Source organism: Sus scrofa, chromosome 1 (genome assembly GCF_054392235.1).
Source record: "Sus scrofa isolate SSC_HxYL_T2T_F1_AM1 chromosome 1, Sscrofa_HxYL_maternal_Yorkshire_Landrace_v2.0, whole genome shotgun sequence".
In the NCBI taxonomy this organism is placed as follows: domain Eukaryota; kingdom Metazoa; phylum Chordata; class Mammalia; order Artiodactyla; family Suidae; genus Sus; species Sus scrofa.
The window spans coordinates 284,972,461-284,993,698 of NC_139383.1; the positions used below are offsets into that span (position 1 = coordinate 284,972,461).

At 57.6% G+C, this 21,238-nt stretch overlaps 1 protein-coding gene across 8 annotated transcripts in view; it reads right to left on the minus strand.

Moving 5' to 3' along the window:
* Positions 1 to 21,238, minus strand: part of RAPGEF1 (Rap guanine nucleotide exchange factor 1) — a 129,793-nt gene that overhangs the window by 30,858 nt on the left and 77,697 nt on the right. For 4 of the 8 annotated variants that reach the window (XM_084999536.1, XM_005654593.4, XM_084999533.1 and 1 more), the window contains 6 exons: positions 14,854 to 14,942; positions 13,960 to 14,112; positions 13,389 to 13,512; positions 12,785 to 12,968; positions 11,234 to 11,734; positions 5,689 to 5,891 (listed from right to left, as the gene is read on the minus strand). In XM_084999536.1, coding sequence (XP_084855662.1) covers positions 5,689 to 5,891; positions 11,234 to 11,734; positions 12,785 to 12,968; positions 13,389 to 13,512; positions 13,960 to 14,112; positions 14,854 to 14,942 — 1,254 coding nt within the window. Of the gene's footprint in view, positions 1 to 3,507; positions 3,667 to 5,688; positions 5,892 to 11,233; positions 11,735 to 12,784; positions 12,969 to 13,388; positions 13,513 to 13,959; positions 14,113 to 14,853; positions 14,943 to 21,238 lie in introns of all 8 variants that reach the window. The other 4 variants (XM_084999513.1, XM_084999524.1, XM_084999506.1 and 1 more) reach the window with 2 other exon arrangements.

Here is a 21,238-nt window from a genome sequence, read left to right on the forward strand (position 1 = left end):
AAGGAGGGAGGGAGGGAGGGGTGGAGGGAGGAAAGCCGCCCAGTGCGGTGATAGCGGGGTGACCCCTTGTCACGCCATGCTGGCTGCAGCCTGCTCTCTGCACGCTCCCCCCCTTTCGGCCTCAATTCCGTGTCCCAGTGGACAGAGGAGGACGCGGGGGCGGGGGGGCAAGCTCAGGTCCACGCAGCAAGTAAGGGGAAAAGCTGGTGGGGTGGGAACTGGAGGAAGTGGGAAAGGGTCGGGCAGGGGAGAGAACGAGGGCGGCGAGGCACCGGGAGAGGGCAGGGCCCGGGGCAGGAGGGTGCGAACGGCCAGGTCCCATAACACGAGGAAAACTTTGGACCCGGCTCTGCAGTGACAAACTGACACCTGGGTCTGCCCGCAATGCTCTGGGGGAAGGAGGGCACTGCCTGTGGCCGCAGCAAGGCCGGGAGGGAAGCCACGGGTGTCACGCTGGGGGTGTGATGGCGGTGGGGACGGGCGTGTGCCAGTGGTGGCGGTGGGGAGAGACAAGATGACAGCTCTTGCCCGGGCAACTCTGTGGAGGGTGGAAGCATCCACAGACGCCACCAGGATGCGGGCAGATGCAATGAACACCGGCAGTCAAGCATCTGGGGCTCTATCCCTAACCCCATGGAGCCGAGTCTGGTGAGAGGCCTGCCCTTGCATGGTGGAGCCCCAAGAATGGCGCAGAGCCGGAGACCATCAGGGCGTCTGAAACGCCCCTGGGACACCCCCTTGCCCAGAGGCCCATGCTCAGGAGGCAGCAGCTGGTTTCAGTTAAGGGGCAGGATGTGTGGGAGGCCTGGCTGTGGTCACGACCCTTCAGCCGGCTCCCCCGTGACCTTGGTCCTTGAGCGCGTCTACCTGAGACAACCTCCCAGAACGTACGCCAGGCTCCCTAGTCTCCACCTTCTGGCAGGTCCCCTGGTGGAGAACAACCACGTCTGGATTTCCCGGAAATCCTACTTGTCCTTCAAACCACAACTCGAGCGACCCTCCGCCACGAAGCTCTGTGGGACGCCGTTAGGGCTCCGCCGTCCACGGGGCTCCGAGAGACCTGCTGTGCGGCTCCCGCCACCACGCACACCCTGCCTGAGGGGAGCCTCCTCTGTGCTCGACCTACTCTGCCCACTCAGTTGCAAGGCCTGCTCAAGGACAATGAGGCCGTCGTGCTCGCTCTAGATCCTTCTGGCCGCCTGGCCTGCAGCTGGAGAGGCTCTGCACTTGCTGAATGACACCCATCCTGGAACTTGTGGGAAGAGCAGACAAGTCACTCGTGTGGCAGTCACCTCAATTTGAAGGGACCGGCGCAGGCCTGCTGCTCTAAAACGGCTCTGACAAGCGGTTTTCAGGGCTTAGAACCTTGCAGAAGATTCTAACACGGCAATCTTCCTGTCACGGGGCAGAAGTCGCAGGTCACTGGGCCAAGAACCGTGGGAGGTATCCTCAGATGGGCACCTGCTGTCTTCCTAAGAGGCACGCTGGGAGGCCTGGGCTGGACTGATGACACAGGCCCAGGATGGAAGGAAGGAGCAATTCCGGAATAGAAGGCGGCTCTGAGAGCAGGTCAGGCCCACCATCCGGGGCTCGTCCTAGAGCAGAGCCCATGTGAGGGACAGGCTGGCACGGCACTGACTCGCTTCTCCTGGGGCCTCAGCATTTCAGATGCCACATGCCCCACCCGTCAGGCCATCGCCGACAGCGTTCCTTTATGGGCAGTGAAGCACCTTTACCGGCTGGCTTCCCCCGGGCCCCTTCAGGAGCCGGCACCGAGAGGCAGCGTTTCCCAGGCAAGATGCCCGAGGCTCCCCTGCGAGCCAGGGACGAGAATGACGACGTACTTGTGCCCGAACTTAATTACCATGCCCAGGAATGTTCTTCAGTTCTGTAGCCAACGGCCCGTTCACGGACAGTTCGCAAGCCTAAGCCACTCAAAGGGGGTATTGGAGATACTCTTAGGATAACTCACGCTTACTTTCTGTTCACAGAGGAGAAAAACCCAGTCAAGAGCTAGGACTGTCTAAAGGCCCAGTTTTGCAAGAGTTGTGAAAGAAGCTTGGCCAGGGGTGCCTGCTGAGGACACAGAGGGCGTCTGTAGACTGCGCAGGGCTGGGGGCGGCGAGGAGGGGTGTAGCCTTTCTGCAGCGCGAACCCCTGGTGAGGACTCAAGAAAGCGAGGCCCTAGCACTGGAGGCAAGACTGTACCCCAAGGTCCTCACAACAGGCAGGGTGGCCCCCAAGTATGGAAACCAAACAAAACCACACTGGGAAGCCAAGCTTGGAGAGGTCTCAGTCTCCCCATTTAGAAGGGAGCACAAAGTCCAAGCAGGTTGAGCCACTTGCTCAAGCTCTCACGTACAGCACCCAGACAGGATCCAGAAGGCCAAGAGCAAGAGCGGGAATAACAGACTTTCTAAGCTTACCATGTGCCTGGCGGCTTCCTATGATTTGACCTAATCCTCTCATTCACAAAGTGAAAGGCAGGAAAAACATAGCCCAAGGACAGAAGCTGGCTGAGGCCTGGGGGGCGGGAGGTAAGGACAAACCGACTCTCAGTGGCGCCCCGATGTGGCTCCACTCCAAAGTTCCGTCCCCCGACACCGAGTGTTGCATCGGACCAGAGTAAACAGAAAACGGTGGCTGTTGAGGTTCTTGGCAGGTACGGATCCCAGGCCTGCGCCACCTACGTTTCAGGGGGAACAGCTGCCCACGGCCCTCCCCGTCTCCACGCCCCTCTGCAGTGACGCACCAGCAACCCCCATCAAGCCGAGGTGGAGTCTACTCTACTGTCCCCAACCTGGAGGGGCGTGGTGGAAGTGACACTGTGCCAGTCCTGAGCCCAGGCCTTAAGACGCCTCGCAAGTGTCCACTGTTTTCTTGGAAACCTGCCAACTGCGGGGTGAACAAGCTCAGGCTGGCTTGAGAGGGGCTGACGGGGGCTGCGGATCAGAGCAAACCAGCCCAGCTGTCCTGGCCAAGGATCTGGGGTGTCAGTGAGTCCACCCACTTCAGCACACCCACTCTGCTGAGCTGCATCTCAAGCAGTGACAAACGGTTACGGTCATTTTAAGCCACAAGGTTTTGGGGGTGGTTTGTTACATAGCAAAAGTTAGCAAAAGCTGACCCACACAGCTCGCAGACTCTGACTTGGTCATGGCCCGCTCTCCAGGGCTTTGCTGCCTACGTGAAGAATATTCCTTTTTAAACACACAACTCTTACAGGGCTGACCCAGTGCCAGTGGGTGAACAGAATCAAAAGGCCTAAGCATCGCTGCCAGTTTATGCCTGAGCAATGACGTTCCAAGTGTGGCTGCCTGCGGCCCCTCCCTACCCCACCTTACCCACCCCGAGGGCCACAGCCAGCCTCGCCCGCCCTCCCCACCCGGCGCAGGGCCTGCAGAGGGACAGTCGCTGTGGGCAGCAGTGCAACCTCAGGAGGCATAGGCTACCCGGGAAAGGTCACCGACACCAGATTTCAAGCAGAGAGTGGCGGGAGCGACTCACCGAGGGCACAGGTAAGCTGCCGTGCCGGCTGAGAAAGGAGTTAGAGACGGACACACTGATGCCCTGAGTGGCACTGCTGTCCTCGGGGGTGAAGGCCACTTTAGATTGCTGGACACAGTAGGAGACAGAGGAGAAGGAAGCAGCAGCATAGGAGGCCTGCTGGACAGAGGAACGAGGGAGAGGACAGGGAAGGAGGGAGAGAGCAGACAACAGTCAGGCAGGTTCACGCAAAGGCTCAAGAGGTCGCTACTCGACGCTGCTGGGACGATCCGGAGCGGGACAGCCTCTCGGCCCAGGCGGGGGTGAAAGGTGCCTGGTGAAGGTGACCAGAGGAGCGGGGACCCTCCTTGCCTTCCTGTGTCCGTGGGGAGCGGTGGTACAGCATGAGGAGGCCAGTGGGCGGGGGCCATGCCGTCCTGGGTTTGAGCCCCGGCCCCGCCCTGTGGAGAGGGGCTGTCAGAGGGCCGCGCGGAGCCGGAGCCGGGCTGCCGGGGTTTAACCTGAGCCCTGCCCCTCGAGACCCGCTTGGCCTCAGGCGCGCATCTGTAAAACGTGAGTGACACAGGGCAGGGCGGTTTCCGCGTAAAGCACGCAGACGCCTGCGCACCTCGGGGTACGAGGGGCCAGCCCGTGGGAGGTGGGAGGGATTATCATTCCCACCTTTGTCTGTAAGACGGGGTGACGCTCCCCTCGCCTGCTTTTGAGAAGGAACGCCGAGCAGCCGGGCAGCACGTGTCGGCGCTGGGCTCGGAGTCAGCCTCCTGGGCTTCCTTAGGGAAGGGAGGACTGTGTCTGCACCGCCCCTCCCCGAAGGTGCAGTGGTCCGTCGGCGCTCTCTCGGCCGTGACTCCAAGCGTGCTCCGCAGGGCGCTTTCCCCCAACAGTCTGGCCTGCGGGCTCCGTGGTACCAAGGAGACGCCGGAGGCCGGCCGACAGGCGCCTGCGCGCTCCAGTGGGAGGGCTGAGGATATTTCCTTTCTCACCAAAACTGGCCCAGCTGTTTAGCCAAACATTTTAGGTCAAGGGTCCCTGGGGCAGGCACTTATATTTCTGTGGCGATGATTCCTTCTTGAAATCTTTTCAGAACAATTTAGACTCCTATTTGGAGGTATTAGGTGTTTGTGGGGTGAGTAGGGCAGGTGGAAAGCTGAGACCTAAGCACAGCGCACGAGACTCGGCTGTTGGAGGACCCAGGAGTCCCTCTTCCGAACCTGGCCCTTTCCTCCACTAGACCAGCCTGTCCCCCCAGGAGGCTGGCTGTGGTCCCGCCTGGCCAGCCCCGCACCGCAGCCCACGGCATGCAGGAAGGCGCACGGCCTCTGGGGCCAGGCATGGGCTCGCAGAGCAACCAGGGACCCTCGTCCTCCAGTCGGCAGCTGCCTCCCACTGAAGTCGGGGCAGCACCTCGCATTCTCTCGTGACAGACAAACGGCAGCCCGGCGGCCACCCTGGGCCCTCTCTGTTTAAAGCACCAGCGAGCGGACTGTCCAGTAAGGAGCAAGACAGCGCATGCAGCTCTGATGCGGTCGAGACGCCCCTCACGGGGTGGGCCCTTCCTGGAGAACATGGCTGGAAGGACGTTTGGATTCCAAAACCTGAGCAGAGCCCACTGGGTCTGTAAACCGGTGGCAAAGAGCCCACTTGCTCCCCGAGTCTCACGGGTTGCCCGCGGCCGGACAGCCCGTCTCTGTGCTGATGTGTTGCCACTACATGGGGTCCTTACACAGGAGGAGTTTTAGGGAGGAAGGGTGCACGGCGCCTGAAACACAAAGCTGCTCTGTCTAAGGCCGGCCTGATTCGACTTCTCACTGGGTGCCCCGGGCCCGGCTGGGGTGGGAGGCACTCTGGGCCCGTTATGTGAATCCAGTCCCCAGATGGCCATACACAGACCGGGCCCTGCGCGCTGATGGAGTCCCTCCATTCTGGGAGGTCTGCTTTGGAGCCAGAGGAGAGAGAAAAAAGGCTGCCGACAGAGAAGGCAAACGTTCTGCATCTGAGCCAGTCCCAGCTGCAGGGGCTGCTCTGGAAAAGCAGGGCGCCACCGCCCCTGGGCTGGGGAGAGGCCACAGCGAGCGCTGGGACCTGCCCCGGGATGGCCCCAGCGCCTAGACACCCACCCATCGCGATGGGAACCTGTCGCCGGGTGGTAGGGAGCGGGGCGCCCGGGAGGGGGCCGCTTACCAGCTGCCGCTGCTTCGGGGGCAGGGCGGGGGGCGGCGCGAGCTCGTGGGGGGCGTCGCCGGCACTGAAGGAGTCGTTGAAGCCGTACACCTCCATGAGGAGCCTGTTCTTCTGCTGGTAGATGTGCTCCTTCTGCGGCGTCTGGTAGAACACGGAGGGCTGCGGCTCCGAGTAGTCCTCCAGCAGCTGCATGTAGGCCAGCACTGTGGGACAGACACGGGTGGGTGGCGGCCCCGTCCCAGCAAGACCCCCGCCCACGGCAGCCGGGTGGGGGCCGCAGAAAGCATACTGGGCAGCGAGACTGCCCCGCCACCAGATGGGGACACAGGGGGGCCTGGGGTGACCGTGGCGTGGCGGCGCAGGTCCACCCTCCCACCCTCCGGGAGGCGCAGAGGGTGACAGCGTGGCGAGGACAGGCAGGAGCTCCGTGCTTCCCGCTCAGCATCACTGTGAGCCCAGCGCTGCTCTGAGAAATAAAGCCTATTTTTAAAAAGGCACTTGGGGCGCTTCATTCTTCGCTGGGAAGCCGCGGGGGGGGGGGGGGTTCCGTGTCTCTTAAGGCCACGGCTGTGGCCGTGTGGGCTCGCGGGGTGGCTGGGCCCCCGGCGCCCTCTTCTCACCCCCCACGCGGTCCCGGGCTCACCCGCAGGGCTCTGCGCTGCTCTCCTGCACCCTGCCAGCCCGACTCTCCCTCCGTTGTGACCCACGCTGCCCCCGCGTCCCCACCCCGGCAGCCCTGCTGCGCCCTGTGCGCGGTTCCTTCTCAGCCCTTCCCATGGCGTGCTGTGAGCTGGCTGTTTTCACGCATCCAACTTGTTTTACTTTTTAGGGCCCACACTTGCAGCATATAGAAGTTTCTGGGCTAGGGGTAGAACTGGAGCTGCAGCTGCTGGTCTACACCACAGCCACATAGCGCCAGATCCTTAATCCACTGAGTGAGGGCAGGGATTGAACCTGCGTCCTCATGGACACGAATCAGGTTCGTTACTGCGGAGCCACGACAGGCACTCCGTCATTCATCTGACTTTTACTGAGCCCCTCCTGTGTGGCAGGTGCTGGCCTCAGTGCTGGGACTACACAAGAGTCAGTGACATGACTCCTCTGCCCATGTGGCGCCCACAACCTCCCCAGGGAGACAGAAAACAGGCCAAGGAGGGGCTCGTACGTCCCTCGGAGAACAGGGACGTGGGGTGGCAGTGGGCGTGCTTCTCCGGAACACGGAGAGGGCCAGCGAGGAGTCTTCCAGGCCAGGCAAAGGCCCACAGCCGGGACAGGGATCCGGTGGACAGAGCACAGCTGGCAAGGGGAGCGTGCAAGAGGCGCGGTGAAGACCCAGGAGGCTCCGTGGGGCGGTGTGGGCGGGGCGGGGAGGCGGGTGGGACCCCACAGTAGCCTCCCCACACCCCCGCCCCGGGCTGTGCCTGGGGGGCTTTGGGGACAACTCTGGGGTGGCGGTGGTCGCTCAGGTGGAAGACGAGGGTGAGGTGCAGGGCTGAGGAGGGAGAAAGGTTTCAAGGCAGATGCAACAGGACTGCCTGCCTCTCAGCCAAGAGCGAAGCTCCAAGAGGCAGGGACCACGTCTGTCCTGTCTGCTGCCATGTCATCAGTGCCTGGAACCCAGCCGGTGTCCCAGATGAGGGTCACGGGAGGAATGCGCCAAGGCACAGCTGGTCCTCGACATCTGCCCTACTTAGGGACTCGCTAAACCAGGTTATCTCCCTGGTGGCTCCTGAGAGCACCGCCCACCCTGGAAGGCAAGAAACAAGTCACCAGACTCGGTTCTCTGCTCCCGGCCGAGGCTGTTCAGAGCGTCTCAGGAGAGGGACACACACCCAGAGAAAGGGAGAGGTCCCCCTCTTCTCTAAAACCCTGTCAGAAACCCTTGGCCTCGCCACTGCCGCCACTTGACACGCCGCTGCTGCCTCATGGCAGAGCCCCCTGCACCTCCTTGGCCGGCACAGGGTGGCACTGCCCCGGGGCCTCGGCAGCAGACAGCGGGGAGAGGAGAAGCCAGAGCACAAAGAGCTCGGCCGCCACACGGCGGTGACTCTCCCTGGCGATGGCCTCAGCTCTGTCTCTGCAGGCAGGTGAGAAGCCCTGAGCCTCGCTCTCTTCCTGACTCGGTGTGGCCAGTGACCCAAACCCCATCTTCAGATCCAGCTCTTTCTGAAGACTCCACAGGGTTCTGGGAGAAGCGACAGCCTGGAGCTGGCTGTGCCCGGGCACCTGGCGTCCTCAGGAAGCCACAAGGGCTGGCCTGGAGCAGAAAAGCCCTCTCTCCAACTCCAGTCCACCTGTGTGCACTGCAGCCCGCGCTTGGCACTCCCCGCGGCAAAGCTGAGGTCAAGGCCGGCCCCGGGCTGCCCGCCCTTCCCCTTCCCCAGGTGGTGGAGGAAGCGCCTGGCGTTAGGTATCCTCTTTATACACGGGCGTTTGGGGGGAAAGGGACGCTCGTGCTCCCTTGATACCTGCACTGGGGTGAGCACTAATTTACTTCCCTTTAGGGAAAGAAAAAGGACCCTGGGTCTGGAAGCAAAGGAACTTTGGTCCTTGTGTGGCAGGTGCAGGACAGCAGCGACCTAAGCCATCCTCTCGAGCAGGTGCTTTCCTCTGCGGTCACGTCACGGTGCCAAGAGCACCTGCTGGGTGAAGCTGAGCTTAAGATTCTAAGAAACACGTTTTTTGGTTTGTTGGGTTTTTTTTTTTTTTTTTTGACTGCACCCACGGCACATGGAAGTTCCAGGGGAGGCCGGGGATCGAACCCAAGCTACAGCTGTGATGACAGATCCTTAACCCAATGAGCCACCAGAGAACTCCCTTAGTTTTGTATTTTCAAACAGCCAGAAAGCTGGGTCTAACTGGACCCAGTCAGAACCAGGCGGAAAACTAAAGGACAGAGGCACGCGGCTGGCGAAGGCAGCCGCGAAGGGAGAGAGATGGTCTTTTCCTTCCCCGCGCCTTACGGGGCCAGCGCAGACAGGGAGTGCCTTTCTCTAGATGTGCCTCTCTGGCACCTTCCCTGAAGGGGGGGGTTCAAGGTCAACCTTCCCTATTTAAAGAATCAATAAGAGTGTCTCCGCTCTAAAGAGTACTGAGTGGAACCTGGCCGTGGAAGGTGGGCAGGAAATGACGGTTTCCCCCATAAAACTGGCTGCCGTTCAAAGAAAAGGGCAGCTGTCAGCCTCCCCACAACGCCTTCTCATTAACAGTGGACGGCCAACGTCACTGGGTTCTCGAGAAAGATGCAAACCCACGAAGGCGGTCCCAAATGCCTCCCAGTTCCCCCCTGAAAGGCCTGGGCACAACCGCCTCCGCTGGACCAAGACAGAGCTGCAGCGAGGCTGCGACGGCCTCGGGAGCTTCGGGAGCTCCCTGACCTCCTGATGTCGAGTCCCTGTAGAGCCCCGCGAACCAAGCAGAGAGGAACTGCACGACATCAGTCACCTTCCAGAAACACGGAGGACCGGCCCGTCTCAAGGGCAGCCCAGCAGCTGGCAGCTCGGGAGGGCTCGGTGGGCACCCAGGGCTGTGGGCGGGCAGTGGCCGGGAAGCCTGTCTGGCACGACGAGCTCACGGGGTTGGGGTCCCTCAGGACGTCAGCACAACCCAAAGGACGGGCATGCTCGCTGATGCCGGGGCTGCACTGAGCTCTGTCCAGCATTAGCCAAATCTGAGGACGATGCCGAGGCGGCTCTGTGAGGACCTGTCCACGGGGTGGCAGCCTGGAACTCTGCGCGGGTGCCCTCGGCAAGTAAGAGCAGACTTGAGACGAGGCCCAGGCCTCCAGGAGCCTCGAGTTCAGGCTCCTCTCACCAGGCCCTGAAGAGACGACTGGGGCCCGGGGGGAGGGTGAACTGGGCTGGGGAGACAGGCCGCTCGGAGGCCCAGCCCTGCCACCCGCTTGCTTGCTGCTTTGGCGCAAAGGCTTCGCTCCTTTGAGCGCCAGTCTCTTCATCTTCATAGCCCTAGGATGAGGGCTGGCGCGCCTCCCAGCCAGGCAAGGACCAACTCTGGCGGAGCACGCCAAGCTGAGCCCAGGGCGCCACACCTGAAGCTCTTAGTGGATCTGAAAGATCCAGACACAAGTGCTACAGACACTGACAGCTGAGACTGAGTCTAAAGGTGGATGCCTAAATTAACAGAAAATCCCTTCAGCCACCGGAGACTTGAGGCTGGTCAAAAGAAACAATGGATAACGCCCCTTCCTTCTCTCCTCTGCCCGACACCTGTTCTAAAAGCTGGAGGCTCCTGGCTGCAAAGGCAGGTGGCACATGCGCTGCTGCGGTCTGCATGGGCGCAAGCCTGCCCTTCATTCTGGGGTCAGAGGATTCCTAGGAATGGACAGGAGGGGGTGTGGGCCCACAGGGCATGTGGCTCAAGTTGAGGTCCCGGGGGTGGAGGGAGAGGGCCGCAGCTCCTTAGCCACTTGTCTGTGAGACTCATGGGCTCAGACTAGGCAGGCCGGGCCCTTGCTGTCTGCAGCTCCCTCCTAGTGGCCTGGTTTCCAATGAGTGAAGCTCCATGACAGATGGGAGTGACAAAGCCAGCTCTCCCTCCGGCTGGGGGGCCATGACACAAGCTGGGTGGCACCTGGTGCAGTTGGCTAGGCCAGGTCTCCCTTGCTTTTAGAGCGCCTGCTCTCGGCAGGGCCACCGGACGCTCTCACTTGGGAACCTGAGATGCAGACTCAACTTTCAGCTCAGAGACGTTATCTGCTGGATGTTTCCACTGAAGCCAGGGGTCCTGGGGCTGTGGGGCTGACACAGCCACACATGCGTCGTGACAATGACAGCCAGTCTGCCCAGGAAGGCTGTGCAGGACTGTGCTTGTGAAAGGGAGAGAGATGGGCAGCAGCGAGCTGGAGGGAGCTGGCAGAAAAGCAAACTCCAGGAGAACCTGACTTCGGAAGTGGATGGCAAGTCTACACTTGGCAAACATTCACAACACAAAAATCCAAAATTTCACTCTACCCCTGGGCCCTCGTAACATCAATAACAGAAGAAGGGTCCTCAGCAGCTTCAGGGGGAACAGCTCCGATGCCAAGTCATCCTGTGACATTTCGGGTCTGCACACAGGCAGAGCAGCCCCAGGGTCCTCGCTCCGCAGCCCCCCACACCCTTGGGGGCCTCCGAGCCCCCGTGGCGCAACGAGTGCTACTCAAGTTCAAATGTCTGCTCTGCTTTACCCAGATGTCACCGGAAGCCTGTCCTGAATGCCTGGACACGGTTTCTCTTTGTCACCGTACGTTCAGGCCAGAAGGTCAACTGACTGCCACCTCCGAGAGGCCACACACTGCAGGCTCGGTGCAGCCCAGGCCTGAGGTTCTGTAGAGACCAGAAGGAGAGGTCGGCCTCTCAGGCTTTGAAAACCGTCACCAGAACGGACAAAACCAGGCTCCGAGCAGCGCGCGTGTACCTGCGGGCCGACCTGCGGTGGGAGTAGGAGTGAGGTCGCCGGTTTGGCTCTGGTCTAATGGTTCAACCCCACACACCAGTGTTCCAGGCTACAAAGCCTGCTTCCCAACAGCAGCTGCACACACACTTACTGTGTTTGTTCTTCTTCTCCGGGAGAGGCGGCGGCTTTTCTGGGTCCCCCGCCGGTTCGGGAGCGGTGAAGTCAGCCACGAACTCGACAGAGGCCGAGGAACCTCCTTGCTGAAAGGGCAGGACGGCAGCGAAGGGCGTGAAGGGGCCGTGCGGGCCCGGGCCGGGGGTCTGCAGGTCGTCCTCGGCGATGTTGTCGTACTGGGACGGGTGGCGCTCATAGGACGCCCGGCAGCCGGCGCCGTCCGCCGTCTGGGAGGCCGCGCTCCGGCGCTTCTTCTCGGGAAGGGCAGGCGGCGTGTCCGTCGGCCACCCCGGGGCCGAGGGCCCGTCCGGCTGGGGACAGCCGCCCAGAGGCGCCTGGAAAGGGTGGCCGAGAAACGGAGGGCCGGCCTCCCCCGAGGCCTCCGGCAGCGGGCTGAGGTGGCAGGCCGCGTGCTGAGGTATCTGGTCTGCGTTCGAGAGGTCTTGCTGGAGGAATTCGTAGTCGGGATCGTAATGATCTGCGTTCGCAACGGGGACGGGGACGCGGTGTGAGCCTCGGGGCCGCGGAGCTCCGCCTCCTCCCGGGCTGCCAGTCCCTCTCCCCCGCCCGCCCGCCCGGCCTCCCCCGACCCTGCCGTCCTGGTTCTCCTCCGGCTCGTGTGAGCAAAACCAGATGGGAAGGCCACTGCTGGCTATCCTATTCTTTGTACTTTCCTAGAGTTAACACTTTTCTTACTGAAAAAAACAGAAAGAAAGATGTGTGATCACTGCAGATAATGTGGCTAAAAAACCCGAGCGAGAAAGTACCCACAATCTCATAACCTAACGATAATCTCTGCTTACAGCTGGATGTAGTTCCTCAAAAGTCTTTTTTTCCCCTACGATTTTTTCTTAAGCCTACTGAGAAAATGCTATATAAGTGGCCTTGGATTTTATCCACTCATCACTATACCATGATTGATTTTTAATCCAGCCACAAATTAACCCACCAAATGGATGTTATCCGAAGTCATCTGACTGATACCCCACTGAGTAAGTCAGAGGCTTCCGGCTGGTCGTCACTCCTAATAATGCTGAGATTAGTGTCCTCAGGCAGAAATCTTGCTGTAGATCTCTGATTGGGTTCTTAAGATAAGCTCTCAGCAGTGACATGTCTAGTTCACGGGACACAGAGTTTAAGGCTCTGCAAGCCTCCTGCCCAGCTGCCTCTCAGACTCATCTGGCCCCACCGCCCACGCTCGGCGTGTGCCACTCTCTTGCCTTCACCCCCTGTCAAAAGCTGTCGGGGCTCCCGCTTCATTTACAGCCCTGAGCCCAGATGGCTCCTGGTCTTGGCAGGGGGCGTCATCTGAGGAGCCTGCGTGGCTTCACAAGGCTATTTCACTTCAAGTCTCAGCCCCTTGAGAGACAGACACCAGGATCCTCATTCGGCAGATGAGGAAACTCAGGCTCAGATTTTGAAGGACGTGGCCAAGGTCAGGAGAGCCAGGGACGGGCGTCCTTCTGACCCCACAGCAGCCACCACGAGAGGAGGACCAGCCGTGGTGACGAGGACGCCCGCAGCTCACCGAGTGTTTCACAGCTTGTGTTCCGGGAGCACTGCCCGCTGTCCCTGTCCAGAGAGGACAGCTGCTCGTCCGACCTGCTGAGCTTGCCGATGCTGCTGCAGGGCGACAGGCGGGGCGACTCGCCGCCGTACGAGTGGCTGCCTCCCGACAGTCGTCGCTGGGTGTAACAGTCCACATCAAAATCCTCACGGGCAAAAGGAAACAGAGCCAAAGGTCACTGCTGGGCCCCGGTGGCGAGACCAGGGAGGGAACCGGCACATCTCAGAGGAGGACACCACACCGGGCAGCTCGGAAACCCGCTGGAAAGGCCCACCTTGGCTGGAAGCTTCTGGGAGAGAGGCCTCTGCAGGCGCTCAAGAGTGGGCAAGGGAGGCCTGAGGCCGGGCTCAGCGCGCCCTCGGGAGACGCCCCGCCCTTTGGCTCCTGCCTCCCCACCCCCGTGTGGGAACACGTGACCGCAGCCTGCAGAGAGAAGCCCACTAAGGGCGGCTGACCCGCCTCCAAGACAGAGCTTCCCCTGTGACCAACACCAGGGACTGGAGAACCAACCCGGAGAACCTGAAGCCTCCCCCGCCTGCCGCTCCTTCCCAATGGGCTGCATTACCTGCCTATTAATTCCAAGAGGCAAACTGGAGCCACTGGTGGCTCGACTCATGGGGGCCACCACGGCCACGCGGGTAGGTGACGGAGCCGACTGTCTTTTCTTCGGTGGCAGTGCTGGGGGGGGACTGAAACAGACCAAGAAATCCTGTCAAGCCAGAGAACCCCAACAGAAATTCTTCAAACAGGTGCGGGAGTGCGGAAGGTGGGGTTCTTTAGTTACTAGACACGTCACGCCTTCTTTTTACACTTTCGATGCCCACCCTTGCCCCTCCTGCCCAAATAAATCCCATCTGTGCCAAACCTTGCTTTTTCTTTCATAACAAATGGTACCAGCATTGGGCTGCAGCTTTGACTGAGGCTAGAAGGCAAGCACTGGACGTTCTTGGAGGGTGGCAGGGAGGGCACGGGGGCCAGGCCTGCGTCCTCTGGAGCCGCCCTTCCCAAGGGAGGTCCAGGTGTCTCAAGAGCAAGTTCTTGCCCTGATGGCACCACCTGCTTTTTGGCGCATCCCTACCTACCCCTTCATCCAATTATGCCATAAACAGAGGAGGTGCTAGAAGACAGAAAAGTACCTGTTATCCACCACCCGAATGCCGGGCAAGGGGGGCTTGGGCGGCGCAACTTCTTGGTCCGTGGAGTCTGGAAGCCTCTCGGTGGATTGCGACATGCGGGTGGTCTTGCTGAGAATCTCCGTCTCCCGGTCCGTCAGGGGGAGCTCAGACTGGCTGGAGAGTGGACGAGAACTTGGGTTACAGAAGGCCACAGAGCACACGCAGGGCCTGAGAGTCAGAGTGGACCACGGCAGGGAGGCGAGGGGGGCAGGGGCTAAGAAGCAGGAGCCCTGGACACAGAGCTAGCTGGACGCCGTGCCCTGGGCTCCCCAGCGAGATGGAGTTTCCAGTCTGGCTCCTTCACCAGTGAAGAGCAGAAGCTTGGCCAAGTCCCCTAACCCTGCATTTCAGTTTCCTGGTCTGCAAAGGGATCTCTGGGCTGGCTCATCTGCAGGCTCTCTAAAAGCTCCACGCGTAGGTTTTATATTTTCACTAGGGGCTTGCAGGAGAAATTACTGCAAGGCCTTAAAACTGTCTACTTTACCCTCAGTTTCCCTTCTTGATAAAGCCAAGCTAAGTGCTCTCACGCCCACCCCCTAAAACTCAACCCTCCCAAGCTCTCATTAGGGGAGGAAGCTGGCCCAGAATAGTGCAGCTGTGGGTCGCTGTGCACATGTCACACGAGCCTCTGAAGAGGCCACACTGACCCCTGACCTGGAGACCAGGCAGTACTTCAAGACGGGTGTGAGCTATACAGACTTCAAAATAATACAGGCTCTTACCCAGAAGCCACTGGCAAAGGAATCTGGGCCTCTCGGAGCCTACCTGGCACGGGCTCCCGCTCCGGCTCCATTCACTTTCTCAAGTGTGGACCAAACGTGGCCACAGAGACCGGAGGGTTTGGTTAGCACTCACCCGTCGGGTTTGCAGGCTGGGGAGCTGGGTTTCGCCGGGCTTGTGGGAGACGGATGCCCCTGCTTCTCGATGGTGAGTCTGACCAGCTCCTACACCCCGCACAGGAGAGAAGCCGTGAGAGACTGAGAAAGTGCCTCACTGCCCAGAACCTTCCTCATCAGGTGGGTCTGTCCTCCGCTGCTGAGTCGCATCTCTGTGCCCACAGATCCCCCACACACCGTATGCGCAAGTATCGTTGGACTTAGTGATCTGCGTGACTTCCCAAAACGTCCCCTAGTCTCCGAAAATACCTTCAGAGCACGCCAGAAAGTTTCCAACGCGCAAAGGCACTTCCTCTTGGAAGGGAGAAATGACAAGCCCCGCTGTTTCAGAACGACTAAGTTCATCACCCAGGTTAAAGCCCCTGCGGAGCGGATTCCCAGCAAGGGTGGAGGAAGCACTACTCGGTAGTTCTCTGAAGCCACAGCGCAACGTGCGGATGCTGCCTACTGACAGTCAGACCCCTGGTCACGGAGGAGGAGGAGGTGGCTTCCCAGGGGGAGCCCGCCTCGGGGGCAGTGCAGCTGTGCCCCAAGGGGACTCTTGGTGGACAGAAACTTGAGGGCATGTTTTACCAGCAGAGACATGACTTTGGAAAAATTTTTTTCATAGAAAAAAAAAAAACAGAGACGATTAGGGCCTACTTGGTTTTTCCCACTCGAACGCATCCTCCCCCCGTTTGATGAGTTTTGACAACTGCATGTACCACGTAAGCACCACTCAAAAAATACTGAACGTTTCCCCCACTCTCTCTCTAGTCAGCGCGTCCCAGCCCAACCCCAGCCACTTCTTCACTTCTGTTTCTGAGACGACTTCTGCCCGGAACTTGATGCAAGTGGAGCCACACAGCGTGTACTCTTCCATGTCCATCTGCTTCGCTCAACAGCTTTATGCCATAAAAACTAGCCATTTAAAGCCCGCAGTTCACGGGTGTGCAGTCTGTTCACGGTGTTGTACAACCATCACCAGAGTCAATTTTAGGACGTTTTATGACTTCCACGAGAAGCCCTGGACCTTTCAGAGGTCCCTCCTCGTGGCCCCCAGCCCCCCAAAGCACTAATCCACTGTCCAGCTCCAAAAGCTCAGTCGGGGTGCACGAGGAGTGGACCTCCTCGTCCCTTCCAAGCTGTGCTCCACAGCTGCGCTGCCTGTTCCATGACGGACCCTGGCTGGGACCTGCTTGGGTCACATGAGGAGGGCAGGCTCGCAGCGTGAACGTCTGTTTCGAGGTAGGGAGCACGCAGCCGTGGGAGAAAACGGGTAGTAAAGCGTGTGTCCCCAAGTCAGACTGCAAGCCTCTCCCGACTCAAAAGGCCACACCCGAGAATCCAGACAAGTGTGGGAGGGCAGGGGTAATATCCTTCTTACAGCAAGGACTCTTTCCAAACCACGAAAACTAGAAAAAAGATCCACACGCCAAAAGAAGCATCAAAGAAGAAATTCACAAATCTAAGGACTCACAGTCAATCATCATCAGGCACTCTCCGGCTCTGATGGTAACAAAACAGACACTCCCAGACCTGCTGGATGGAAGTGAAGTTTTGGACGGCCTTCCTAAAGGATGACTTGTAGGTACATGTCAAAAGCTTTAAGGAGTTCCCTGGTGGCCTAGCCGTTAAGGACCCCGCATTGTCACTGCTGTGACGCAGGTTTGATTCCTGGCCTAGGAACTTCTGCATGCTGCAGGTGTGGCCAAAAAAAAAAAAAAAAAAGAAAAAAAGCCTTAAACATATGCATACATTTTATAATAATTTAGCTCAAGGAGAATGTTGTGGATGTGGTACAAAAATAAGGCCACAAAGAAGGGTCATTATAACATTATATGTAACAGATAAAATTAGACTACTCATATTCCACAATTAACTACTCAACACCAGGTACTGATTACACCAATTAGGACAGAATCGAATATGTGACAGCGTGGAGAGACAATACACGTTAAGTGGAAAAAACAGCCCAGAGAATGCACTGGGGCATTTACAGTATGTTTTGGAAACAAAACCAAACCAAGAACATATGTATAGAAAAAAATACGGCTATGAAACAGCTCTTATTTTCTTGCTTTTGTTTTTCTGCTTTTTAAATTTTTCTACAATGAAAATGCGTTACTTCTTTAAATTTTTTTTTTCTTTTTAGGGCCGCGCCCACGGCGTATGGAAGTTCCCGGGCTAGGGGTTGAATTGGAGCTGCAGTTGCCGGCCTATGTCACAGCCGCAGCCACGCAGGATCCTTACCCCACTGAGCAAGGCCAGGGATCGAACCTACATCCTCACGAACACTATGTTGGGTTCTTAACCCACTAAGCCACAACAGGAACTCTGCTTCTGAAATAATAATGAAAGAAACTGAAGGCATACTCTGTATAATCAGAATCAGTGTCCCCCGCTCTGTAATAGCCGAGCTTATTCCTGGAGAAGCGTGGAGAACTGAGATCGCCAAGAGTCCAGTACCGCCACAAGAAAGGCGAAAGGACGTTTTCCTGTCGTCACAACTGAGAAGCTCTCACCATGTTTACAGAACAGCTACGAAGCCGGCGACCACAGACGAGGTGCAGAGGGGAGAGCCCGCGGCCCGGGAGCAGGGGCAGGCGGCCTGGAGGAGGAGGAGGAAGAGGGAAGGAGTTTGTCCCGGGAGCGCGTGGCCAGGCCCACAGAGCGTGCCAGCACCGGAAGGGTCCCCGGAGGCCTGCACTCAGGCTCACGGTCTTTACAAGCTGGGCTGCCTGCTGGCATCTGCCAAGGCAGGAACAAATGCCACTGACTCTCATCAATCCCCAAGCTGCTACACCTAGACCGCCGTCTTTCCCGAGAGGCCGCTGTGGGAACTCACCACCAGACGATGGTGCCGGGAGCAGGCAGGGATCCCGAATCCCAGGCCGGCCTCCCCAGCGGCACCCACGCCCCACTGCCTGGCCCGGGCCCGACAGAAGGCCGGAGCCTCCCACGGTCCCCAGCGCCTTCCAGCCCATATGGCCCGGCCACAGGTCTGCGGTCTTGACCCGCTCCAGGCGCGGGCACACAAGCACCTCAAAGGGCACGGATCCAGCCGCCCCGCCGACACCCCACCACACACAGTAAGTCCTCAAATACATGAAAAATAAGATGGATCATGGAGCCAAGGAGCCACACAAAGAACTATTTTGAATGGCTACAAAAATGAAGGATAACTTGAAGGTCAAAAATAACCCGGAAAAGCCTTTCATAATAATTTGTAATAGTCCCACTGATTGAAGTAGCTAGTGTTACTTTGAGACTTGTGTTTCTAGTGTGGAAAAAAACAAATGAGTCATTATGTTGCTAGATATTTTTAAAATTTTTTTATGGCTGTTCCTGCAGCATGTGGAAGTTCCCAGGCCAGGGAATGAAGCCAAGGCACAGCTGCAGCCACGTTGGATCCACTGTGCCGGGCTGGACATGGAACCCACGCCTCCACAGCGACCTGAGCCGCAGCAGTAGGATTCTCAACCCAGTGCACCCATGGCGTGGACTCCTGTGTTGCTATCTTCGGAAACTGGGATGTTTCAATGTGAGAGGAGGAAAATTAAGATGTAAGCTTATGAGGCTAAATAAAAACCCCGGTGTCCTGAATGTGAACTTGGAGGCACGAGTACAAACTCAAGATGTGTTTCCTCTTAAAGAAACTCAACAAGGTGCGGCCAGTCAGGAGCAATAAGGAACCTCAGGCCTCCGAGGGGCTTCTCTAAACACCATTCCCAGTAAAGGGAACAGAACTCCTTGAAGGGATGGCTGCTTCCAGGTCAGGGTAAGCAATGCTCAAGGCGATTATAACGCAATAACAAAAAAGAGAAATAACCCAGTTTAAGAAGGAGCAAAGGCTCTGAATAGACACTTCCCCAATAAGCTGTACAAATGGCCAATGAGAACATAAAGAAGATATTCAGCATCGTGAGGCATCAGGGGACTGGAGGGCAAACCCTCAATGAAACGATACTGCAGCCACGCACGTGGCTCTATCAAGAAGGCCAACGACAGCAAGGGTGGGTGAGGACGTGGAGACAGGGGCACCATCAGGCACTGCTGGTGGGGACATAAAGCGGTGCAGCGGCTTCAGAAAACAGTCTGGCCGTGTGTCGTGAGATCGAACACAAGAGTCACTCTCTGACCCAGCAGCTGCAGTCCCAGGCGTGCGCCCAAGGGAAACGAAAACACAGACCCCACACAAGCGTGTACGCGGGCATTCACGGCAGCACACTCAAAACCGCCAGAAGACAGCTCCAAGGTGCAAGTCTCTGTGAATAAGTCACACCGGGTGTGTCCGCACGCCGGAACAGCACTCAGCAAGAAACAGAAACGCCGTGCCGATGCTCGGGCGGTCTTCAAAGGCTTTGTGCTCAGGGACAGAGCCAGTCACAAAGAGCCACAGAGTATACGATTCCATTTCGATAAAGGTCCAGAGGAGCAGGTCGACAGAGACGGAGCGTAGACGGAGAGGAGGGGCCGGAGGGGGGCGAGGGCAGGGTGTGGGGCTGCTTCCCCGGGGGAGGAAGAGGCTCCACAGCCGACAGTGGTGACGGCTGCACAATGCTGTGGACACAGAACATCCGTCCCTAAACTGCATGTCTTACACGGGTGAACTGCGCGCTATGGGAACTGTATCTCCACAAATCTGTCAGCACATACACACACAAATAAGGACGAGATGAGCATCTTCTCACATCCCGAAGTGAGAAAACTAATGAGGGCTTCCGGGGTCACGGCAGCGAGCTCAGGAAACAATCTGACACAGCTCTCTCTGCTCAAAGATGGGGCTTGGGGCTTGGGGCTCGCGGCTCAGGATACTAACTGCAATGGACTGAAACATAAAGTGCATTTAGATTCACGACCTCAACACAATATACTAAAAACTCAATCCCCCGGTCATGTCGGAAGATGCGAAGAAACACTGATGACTGGTACACGAAGGAGGGGATTAGGCACTGACCCTGCCTCTCCACGCAGTGGATGACTGAGCCTAGCATGACGGGAAATTAAAGGGACTGAGGAACATGGGAAACAGCACTGCGTGGATGTAATCAGTAAGGCCAGAGAGCGGAGTCTTTTAAGAGAAACAATCCTTTCTTAAAATAATAATAATAATAACAAGTTGCAAGGAGACAAATACAAAGAAGGGGGAACTTTCGACATATATTAATGAGTTACAGGGCTTGGACTTTAATCTGGATTTGAAACTGAAAAACAAACTAAAAATAGCAAGCTACACCCTGGGGGCCAAAGCCAGCCCAGTGCTTGCTTCTGTAAGGGCCCCAAGGTAAGAATGCTTCCTTAATAAAAATTAAGTTAAAACAATTAGACAAACACTATGCAACACACCAATATGCAATCGAGACTACATGTAGCCTAAGACGCCTAAATTAGTTACTCTCTGGCCCTTTACAGAAAGTTTGCCTTGCTCTAGAGACAGGTACGAGGGTATTTACAGCTGAATGGACCTGATGGTTGGAACACCAATCTGCTTCCACATAACCCAGACGACAGGAAGCGATCTAGAGGGCACAGGACCAGCCACGGGTGGACAAGTGTGGAAGCCACGCGATGGGGCTGCACCATACTCTTCTCTTTCTTGCCAAAGTCTGAAAACTGTCACAATAGGCTGGACAAGGAATGAAAGAGATGGTTTGTTTGAGATGTCAGTGTGGCACAGCCAGCTGCCTCACAGTATCTGCGCTTCCTTATTAACAGAAGTTGCCTTGGGCTCAGGACCAAGTTCGGGCCAATAAACGTTCAGTGACAGTTCTGTGAGGCCTTTGAGGAGGCACCTTAAATGGAGACAGCACAACGTGCCACTCTCCTCCTCCTTGCTGGATGGGACGCATGCATAAGTGATGGAGACAGAGCAGCCTTTTTTGACCAGGAGGTAAAATCCATGTGCTAAGATGGTGCGAAAGCAGGAGAGGAGACCAGACCCTGGCTTTTTGGTGAAAATGCCACGCCAGCTCGGGCTGCTCCTCTCTAGGCTTCTTATATGCAGAGGAGAAAAAAGGTTTCTCTTTTCAAGTCAGTATTAATTTGAATTTTCTTGAAATCAAATCTAACCCTAAGTGATAGAGTCAGGAAAATATTTCTTTCAAAATACTCCTGTTAGGATAGAAAGCCCAGAATAAAACCCACGCACCTACCGTCATCTAATCTATGACAAAGGAGGCAAGAATATACAGTGGAGAAAAGACAGCCTGTTCAGTAAGTGGTGCTGGGAAAACTGGACAGCCACATGGAAAGAATGAAATTAGAACATTTCCTAATGCCAGACACAAAAATAAACTCAAAATGGATTAAAGACCTAGATATAAGACCAGACACCATAAAACTCTTAGAGGAAAACATAGGCC